The 9,360-nt window shown below is 36.5% G+C and overlaps 2 protein-coding genes across 3 annotated transcripts in view; one reads left to right on the top strand and one right to left on the bottom strand.

The window, feature by feature from the left end:
* LOC118747957 (protein FAM135B) overlaps window positions 1-9,360 on the top strand; it is a 95,232-nt gene that overhangs the window by 77,059 nt on the left and 8,813 nt on the right. The gene's annotated exons all lie outside the window — the stretch shown is intronic.
* On the bottom strand, window positions 4,950-6,131 carry LOC118747960 (alpha-tocopherol transfer protein-like). The gene has a single exon (XM_036482199.1). It carries the CDS (start codon window positions 5,971-5,973, stop codon window positions 4,996-4,998), a length of 978 nt encoding a protein of 325 aa, XP_036338092.1. The 5' UTR covers window positions 5,974-6,131; the 3' UTR covers window positions 4,950-4,995.

The following is a 9,360-nucleotide window of genomic DNA, read 5'->3' as shown; positions in this document are numbered from 1 at the left end:
ATTCAAAAAATTTCCACAACAACAACGATCTTTTTATTAATTATTTTAAGAAAAATTCTAAGTACTCAGTTTTGTAGCTCACTAAATTCTAGCATATAAAGTGTGAGTTTCAAGAGGCTAAGCATCGGTTTTAAAATCAATAGAATCCAAATCAAAGATATTTCGAAACTTGGAATTTCAGCCACTCTCAGACAACTGTGCCATCACAGGGCCACCTCATTGTCACTCTTTGCTGGGTTCTCAGGAAACGAGTCTGCAAACGAGATGACCTGGTATGGCTCTGAGGTGCCAATAAAAGTTGCAGACAGCTTTATACAACCACAGTTTAGTTTAGTAATCATATCAGAAAAATGTATCAATAAACTCCACCCCTTATAAATGACTTATGTATTCTCTGGGTCATTACCGTCGCGGTTAAATGAAACTCAACAGATTTGCAGTTAAGGCTCTTACTAACATCATCAAATTGTACCGATGCCTCACCGATGACGAATATCAGAGTGCTCCCTGCTTTTATTGCGGAAATGACCCAACTACCATTGTAGACCAGCAACATAGGCGCTTAAAACCCTTCTGTAACGCTAACGCTTCTTAAGCAGTCAGGCAAAGATAGTAAATATGAAGCTCTAGAACCAGCTAAATTTAAATTCGTTAAAAAAAATGGTTATGCGGTAACGCTTTGATAACCCAGCAAGTCTGTTTCTTGGACTTCTTTGTATGGAATTGAAGTTGTGCTCGACCAAAGCCAAAACTCAAATATGTAATTTACAATTTTTAGGTTAGTACATCCAATGCTCTAAATACAACAAAACACTTGGTTTTATTTAAATCTCCCATGCCATTTACAGAGTTTACCATTCTCTACAGGGTCTCAATGCCTTCATAAATAATACAGGCGTAGTAAATTGCGAATAAAATCCACAATGCAAAGATATCTCGCTATCATTTGTCTCGAAAGCTTTCATCAAATATTTGCAAATCAACGAACTCAACGCAGTCACTTCGATGATGACATTTGTTTTGATACTAGCTGGTGGTTGTGTTATCGCCACTTATCTCTTAATTGCTGAATGTAAGTTTTGAGATCAACAAACAAAATTAATAACAAACATACCTAAATATTTAATATTTGTATACAATTAACCTATCTGTTGATGTACTACCTAGACTTGATAATAAAAAAATAGCATCGCTTTGTTGAGCTATGAAGCATTGGTTAAGGTATACTATATGCATTTACTATGTATGCGCTTAAACAATGACTCATCCAACTATGGGGAGTGGGTCAATTATGTCTATGATAACTTGGCCGATAGTGAAAGTAAGATGAGAAACCCAAATTAGATATACTAAAGGGATGACTACTTCTTCTCCAATCATTCTGCTATCAGCACGGTCTGATACGGTTTGTTTAATTTAATTTTAGCGAGGCCATTTTGTATTGTGCCCGGAAAGTGGATTAGTCTCCAGCAAGTCAATGCTTCCCCAATAAAAATTCACTTTAATAATTATTTTTCTTGAGACATAATTACGCACCCTGCGATAGTTCTTGGCATGGCGTTCCCAAAGCGATATTACTCGTAATTCTTCTCCAGACCATGCATTTATTTTTATTTTTCGGGAATAAACCCATTAAGAAAATAAGGGCTTATGGCTCACCACGCTACCTCAAAAGCAGGAAATCAAATGGATTCTTATTTTATTTAGAGTAGGAAATATCCAAAGGCAGCGAGAAGGTACGGATAAGTTGAGCAGCCTATGAATGTTATATCTATTTTGTGGGAAAGTTGCGATGTCGTGGTAAAGAAAGACTCGTTTCTCCGAATTTCCAAAAAAATATTCTGCCAGACGAATGGGTGTGTATTAATGAGAATTAATTGTGGGAAGTTTCTTTAGCGGTACAGTTGTCACATGACCAGTCAACGAAAATTGAACTAAAGTTAACTGATCGAAGTAGATAACTTACTGGAAATATTTAAAATATTTAAGGTTACTTTTCCGAGTTTTTAAATGTGAAAATATTTATTGTTTTTTTTTTATCAGCCGAACTATCTAAAATTTCCATTGAAAATTTGTTGCTAATATTGTTTTAAACGAATTTTTAACGCAAATAAAACATGAATTTTATGTCGAATACAATTCTTATTTTGACTTCAGCGCCACTTAGCGGTTTCGTTTCTTGCAAATCAATGTATTACTATGTTTCAACTAAATATGCCAAATATTAAACAAATCGGGGAATAAATAAAGCTTTTAAAAATATTCTCATTTTCGTTGTTGGTTGTTTAAAAATATCTTAACGCTGGTGCCACCTAGCGGGGCCATTATTCGCCAAAAAATTGAATGCTGGCTTAAGCAGTAACACTTAGGTCTCTTTTTAGGCGGTTCTTTTTCATGCGGATTTTAATGTATGCGGTTTTTCAAACCATTTTTTCGCTGTAGCGATTTTGCGTGTTTGAGAGTTTTTATAACTTTTTTTCAATATGTAAGAGGCAATGCTTCTGAGAAACAGTTTGTCTTACATAATTCATGTCTTTTTTATGGTATTTTTTTTGTTTTTGATTAAAATACCGATACAATTTTATTTATTTCATTAATGTTCAGTTTTACATGGAAAAATAAGTGTTGTAGTGAAGTAATAATTTAATTTTTTTTTTTTTGCTTAATATTGCCTCTCTGGATTTTTTTATGCGTTTTTTTTAGAACTTTTTACATGGAGTATCTGAATTTATGCGGTTTTCGAAAATGCTGAAATGCATCCCCTGTTTTTGTATGAAATTAGAGAACTTTTTTGTGCGGATTTTTTTTATACGGCTTTCTGAGGAACGCATGTACCGCATAAAAAACGACCTAAGTGTATATTATAACAAGTAATTTTTAAACAAAAAATACAACCGATTCAATTCTCACTTAAAAAAAAATTAGGAGCATTGTTAATTTATTCTCGGATCTAAACCAAATTAGTATGGAGCCACCTCTGAAATTGGTCAACGTGGTCCAAAGTTATGCGACAATATACACAAAAAAAAAATATTCCAACGAATTGATAGCCTCCTCCATTTTTTGAAGTTTGTTAAAAAGCATCCGAATTGGTTTATAAATAAGTTTAATATATGACTTCTATATATTTGTTCTCGCTAGACCTTCCGCTGTAAACGCCCACATCACACTTACTTTGAAATCGGAGAAAATCGCGACTTAGCCTTTTTGTTAGCGGATAGCTAGGGCAAAAATTAGTAATTACAAACTTTTATTCGTGTCCCAGTCTAATGTATTAGTATATGTAGTACAATCCTTTTTTAGCCAATTTAAGCTGTTATTCATTTACAACAAAGAAATAAATATCCTCCAAAGTTTTGCATTACCACCAACCAACCTCCCATTCCGCAAATAATTTTCAAGTTTCTTTCTTTTACAGCACGCCTGCCGACTTTGCGATTCTCTTTGGATCTGGTACATCGTCACATGTGGAGCAATGTTTCCGCACCACTCGCCGCCATCTTGAACCACTCCAACGTACTAAATATTGTGATAATGCAGACTGGTGGAACTGATTGTGATAAATATGAGAAATGCCTACAAATTCTACGCGAACTTCAAAAGCAGGTTTCTAAACTACAAACCAATGGGTGTGTTCGAGCTATGTAATACTAGCCGCAATATTGCAACACTGTTGCTTTCTTGTTGCTCTGTTGCTGATGCTCAACTGGAGATCTGCTGAAATGCTGCAGAAATTGCGCATTGAAAAATTTTATATTGCATCAGGGTTGCCAGTGATGAGCAACGGTTTGTCAATATTTTTTTCCAATTTTTCGGGTAGAGCGTAAGGCACTTTAATAAAATAACAACACTGCCGCATTTATTGCAGCTCGAATACACCCAATTATTTCTTTAACAACAACATGTAAATAAATGGATATATGTATGTATGTATGTATTTATATGTAGTATCAAGAAAAGCATGGCACTTCTCAGGAGATTCCATTTAACTTTCTGATTGGCGGCGATCGACAGACCTATGAGGCACGCGGTTGGAACTATGAAAGTGGGCTGCCATTGGTGGTGGTGCCACAGAATGCCACGCTGGTGATTGCATTCATAGGTATGTCTTGTGGCGCATCATCTTGGTGAGCACACTAAAAAAAAAAACTACCGTTTTTATATGCCATTCATTCAGGCAACTACACGATATCGGCGCCCAATGCGATGCAGCTGCGCTCGGCTCTTTCGCTCATTGCTGAGTCGGTGCGACAAAAGAAGCTCCAGCGCAAATATAAAATATTTGGCCTGCAGAATTCAAGCGACGCTTATAATGACGGAAAGGCGCTTTTTGGCGCCATTGGTCAGTGGAAACAGTTCGATGGTCTGTTGGAAGTGATTTGACTAGGGTATCGATTTTTTTTGCACTACCTGCTCAATGTCCATATGTATTTTTACATAAATGTATGTGCATATGTGTATTTGTTTGATATGATTCTCAGTTAAATTTTTTGCTTCATGGCAAGCCAAAAAATTAATTCAAAATTAGAAGGTATTAGTTATTTTTTAAAATAAGCAAATTATTTATTTATTCAAATATTGCGCAGTTGCAACGATAAAGCATTGAATCGTATAGTTACATATATGTATGTATAAGTGCATATTCGTATGCATGGTAAGCTAGTAGTATAATTGTATAAATATATATGTATGTGTACATAGAGACAAATAACTTTTTGTTGCATATGTTAACTTGCTATACGTAATACTAAACAAAGCCCTCAACTCATATGCTAAATGACGCAATGCAAACCATTATGCAACTTACTGCTTACTGCAAGCTAAACAATTGTAATTGTAATTATTTCCTTTACGAAATATTAAACTAACTTTAAGTAATGTAAATTAACACAACACGCACATCAACACAGCACCGGCGAGCTTGGCTCGTTTTTTCTTGTATTTTTTTTTATTTTTTTTGTTTCTCTTCTCCAGTAAAACTTCGCTGCTTTTAGCCTAATCGAATTCCAGTTTGCGAAAACTCCCCTCAATCGACTCGATCTGGGAGGCGAAATTCAATCCATTAGTACTTTTCTCCGCGTTGAAGCTACTTTTCCGCAAAATTCCACGATCGCTGAGCAGCGCGCTCTTGTCCAAGCTGATTATGGCCTCACGCCTGGCCACCAGCTCCTCTTTCCACAACTCCACCATCGCTTTCATAGGCATATGACCGCCCAGTTCTTGTGGCAGGCACGTCGGATCGACATGCTTCGCCAGTTCTTTGTCCTGTGTGTAGAGCACCAACCGATCGCGCATCTTCGAACTGACGCGCCCCTTCACGAAATCGATTAGCCACTTGAGCGTCGCCGGCACATTCACCAAATGTATCTCTTTGTGTCGCAGCGGCAGCGATTGTTCGCTCCAACGGAAAACTCGTGCAAATTCGGTCGGATTCCAATTGGTCACATGCGTCGTGGTGACACCGGCAAAATCGCCCACATGTATGAGTCCACAGATTTGTGTGGCTTGATCTTCCATGAGGCACTCGTAGGTGAGGAAATGTGCACGCGCCTGATCGCTGCTGTTGTATAACTTTGGATTGAAGCCTTTGGCATTGATCACCACCACACGACGTCCGTTCTTGTCGCGCTGCGGTGAGGCGAAAATGTAGCCACTGCTGATAATGTCATTCAGCTTGGGTTCCAGAAAGTCCAGCTGTGTGCTCATGTGTGGAAAAGTGCGGCGCACATTCAAGTACTTGAGTAGAGTTTGTTGTGCCATGGGCACACTGTACTTTTTGCAACGCAGGAAGCGCAAAAGGAACTGTTCGTCCAGCCGCACATCGCGCATATCCTCATGTTTCAATATCCAGTTGCGCAGTTGTTCCAGACTCTGCTCCCGCGTACACTTATCTTCGCGCAATTCGCGTTTGGCAATCTTTAGAATTTGTTCGGATAATTCTGTTTCGGCGAATTGTTCGATGGTGTGCTTCATGATGAGTGGATTGAGGTTATGTTAGCGCGTACTTGGCGTGTATTGGGCGGAATGGGGCTGAATCGAGTGTGCGATAATTGATTGAGATAAGAATAGGAAGGAGTTTCTGTAAATATATAAAGAAACTAATTAATAAATAAATTTCTTAATGATAAAAACAATGATTTCGTATAATTAAGTAGTACAGATGTGTTTTATATTTATTTGGTACAGATTTATGGTCGGGGTAAAACAGTGATGTTCTGATAATCGCTACGCTAAAATCCCTATATAAAAAAAGAGTGGAGCCTGAAAATATACACCCTGACAGCTCGAATTCTTATGTTAAAAAATAAGCCTAAAAATATGTAACACCATAATTATAAGCATATATATATATATCGGGGCATATGTCGGAGACAGATCGGTTTCGTCTTTGTGCCATATTTTTGAAAACGAAATTCGTTGCGAAATACTTTACTTGTTATTCTCCTTGGACTCTTCACGCGTTTGTCGCAATGTAAAGGCAAGCATATCCTGAACCTAAAGCGAGATCTTTCTATTTATTACACAGAGAAAGATATTCGAAGGTAATCTCCAGACACGTAGAGATTTCCATATAAATTTTTTTATTATTTTTGTGTGAAAATTACACCGTCCAGCAGTGTTTTTGCAAAATAACAGGTCCGTGAAATTAAAGGACATAGTAACACGCGGCAGTAGGTTAATATCCTTTATGTTTGTTAGACCGCGGAAGAAAGGCTTGCCTGGAAACTTCATTCAAGCCCTCTCCAGTTCTGCGCATATACGTGCCTTCAGAATCTAGTAAATTACAGATTGGAAAAAAGTAATGTGTTCCAGTCGAAGTCCTGCAACAGCAGTTTCCTGGCTACAATACCCTGTGAAAAGGTCAGATGCCTCTATAAAGACCCAAAAAATCAAAAAAAAAAAAAAGTTTTCCCGATTGGAGTCGGTTAAGACGTCTTCATAGGGTAACCTGATCTTTGATCCCTGTACGACCCCCTGTACTCAACCCCTCTGTACAACACCCTTAACCGACTCCAATCGGGACCAAAATTTCTGTGTGATATCTTCGACTATAGAAGTATCGATTTTTATTTTTGAGTCTCCACAGAGGAATCCAAACTTTGCCCCCCCAGCGACACGCCTTAACCGCCTGTATTCGGGACCTAAATTTATATGTGATAACTTCGGCTACAGTGGCATCGACGTAAGGACCACCCTAATGTACGTACATATCGAAGGCTTATATTCAATACCCGCTATTCGCAGGTTTCACAAAAATGAGCTACAGATAAAGAATCCACTTAAGAGTTACCTGTAATCGTTGATGTCAATGTTAACCTTATATATAAATACATAGATGATAGAATTAACCATTGGTTGGCAAACTTAGAATGCAAGAAGGGTTCTTTAATCAGAAATTAGTTTTTGTGAATGTTGCAGATGGAGAGTGGTATTGAATATAAGCCCTCTTTTCTCTCTCATGTCTTCAAAGCCACATGTCTAACAAAATTGTTGTACTTACTTAAGCGAATGCGAATTTTTTTTTTTTACATAAAATGCAATGCTATACATACATATGTATGTATATACGCGCCAACAAACACATGCGCGACAATTAAAAGTTCATTTGAGTTGAATGCTGCAGTTTTTGCGATTTATTTTGAACAAAAGCCACTTCAAGGTGCCACAAAGAGGAAGCAACGAAATCAGACATTTTGTTAAGCTCCCGTAAAGCACATTATTAGTATTTTTTTTATTTTTATTTTGCATACAAGAATAGTATTCATACTCATAATTGTAACATACATACATATGTACGTACGTAGTTAAGTGCAAATGAGTTATTTTTATATGCCAACTTGTCAGCTTGTACTACCTCAGGGGCATTCATTGTGTTCCAACGGCAAGGGCATACATATTTTGCTAAAATTTATTGCCTGAGCTGTGCACATACATATGTATGTACATACTTGTAAACAGACATACATATGTACAAACATACACAGTTACTTTGGCGAAGAGTAAGATCATTCATTGCCCATTTGCTGATCAAAACTTAAATAGCAAACCATTTGAGCGCAAATAAAAAACACAAACACTTACAAATTGACATATAACTGATATCAAAAAAAATGTGTGCGCAAGCAAATAATTGAAAGTTATTTGTCGAAGAAGTTTGTTTTGTGAGCGTAATTTGATTTGACGGTTCGGTTCTTAAGTCTTTCGTTTTTGAATGCGCTACTGTACGCAATTTCAAGTATTTTAAGTATTTCTAAGGTGAAACTGAACAACGTCCCTTTATTAAACATACGTTTGTATGTTATTTACTGCTTTATTCGCATTCGCATTCGCATTCACATGTGCACTGAGCCAGCAATTAAAAAATGACCCAGTTTGGCGGAATTAATGTAATTGTGTTCGCAAAAAAAAAAATTTGATTTGTCGTTCGGCGAGCATTGAAAACTGAATTCTTGTCGGTTATTAACACAAATTGAACAAATATTTTTATCAAAGCTTGCGTCAATGGCATAATTATTGTTGAAAATTGCTTAAGCCATGCTCTAAAGTTCAAAAAGTGCTGTATATTTAGTTATTTTAAGGCAAAAGCCTGATTGACAAAAAAGTTGCACTTAGTTATTTTTATATTTTGTTTAAAAATTTAAAATGTATTTAATAAAATGCAGCGTATTCGTCAGATGCATTGGGTACACATTATAAAACGAAGCCCGGTCTGGATCGCCTTTTTTTTGGAATTAATTCGAAAAAATGAAGGTAAAAGTTTGAAACTTGGTACATTTTCTTATCATATCATCGATAAGCTGTGAAATTTTTTTTGGGCAAATTGGACCACGTCTTAACTCGAAATCAATCTTTTTTTCGAGTCTCACCTTCGATAACGTATATGAAATAGGTTAGTATTCGATTCGAGAAAACGGAACCTGCGTTATCCAATGTATTTTTCTTTCGTTATGAATTCGCCCATTATCGAATTGGAATTTTAATGAGAGAGAGTGGTTTTCTTATATTTCCCTTCAAGAATGAGCTGGATTTCACTTTCTCTCTTGTTACTATGGTTTCCATTTTTTTTTTCGAACCCATCTCGAATGTATTTCCAATATACTATGAACGTTGGACAACTAAGGTTGGTTATGAGTTGGTTCTCTGTTCGATATTCATATCGAATGGTCATTTTCGAACGTTCGCCAAAATGTTTATTGGGTATATGTATTTACATATATACATATACATATGTGTAAAGGAATGACGTACTAATTAAGCTATTGAAAGACGCTCTTTCATTTTGTATTTTATGAAACAAAACGTACATTTACGTAAGGTGTTATTGTCATATTCGAAATTAAAATTTCATGGTCAAAGGGC

The sequence above is a fragment of the Rhagoletis pomonella genome, unplaced genomic scaffold (assembly GCF_013731165.1).
Source record: "Rhagoletis pomonella isolate Grant_MI unplaced genomic scaffold, Rhpom_1.0 Rhpom_scaffold_00012, whole genome shotgun sequence".
In the NCBI taxonomy this organism is placed as follows: Eukaryota; Metazoa; Arthropoda; class Insecta; order Diptera; family Tephritidae; genus Rhagoletis; species Rhagoletis pomonella.
The sequence above is the reverse complement of the archived record's forward strand: the minus strand, read 5'-3'. Positions and strand labels throughout refer to the sequence as shown.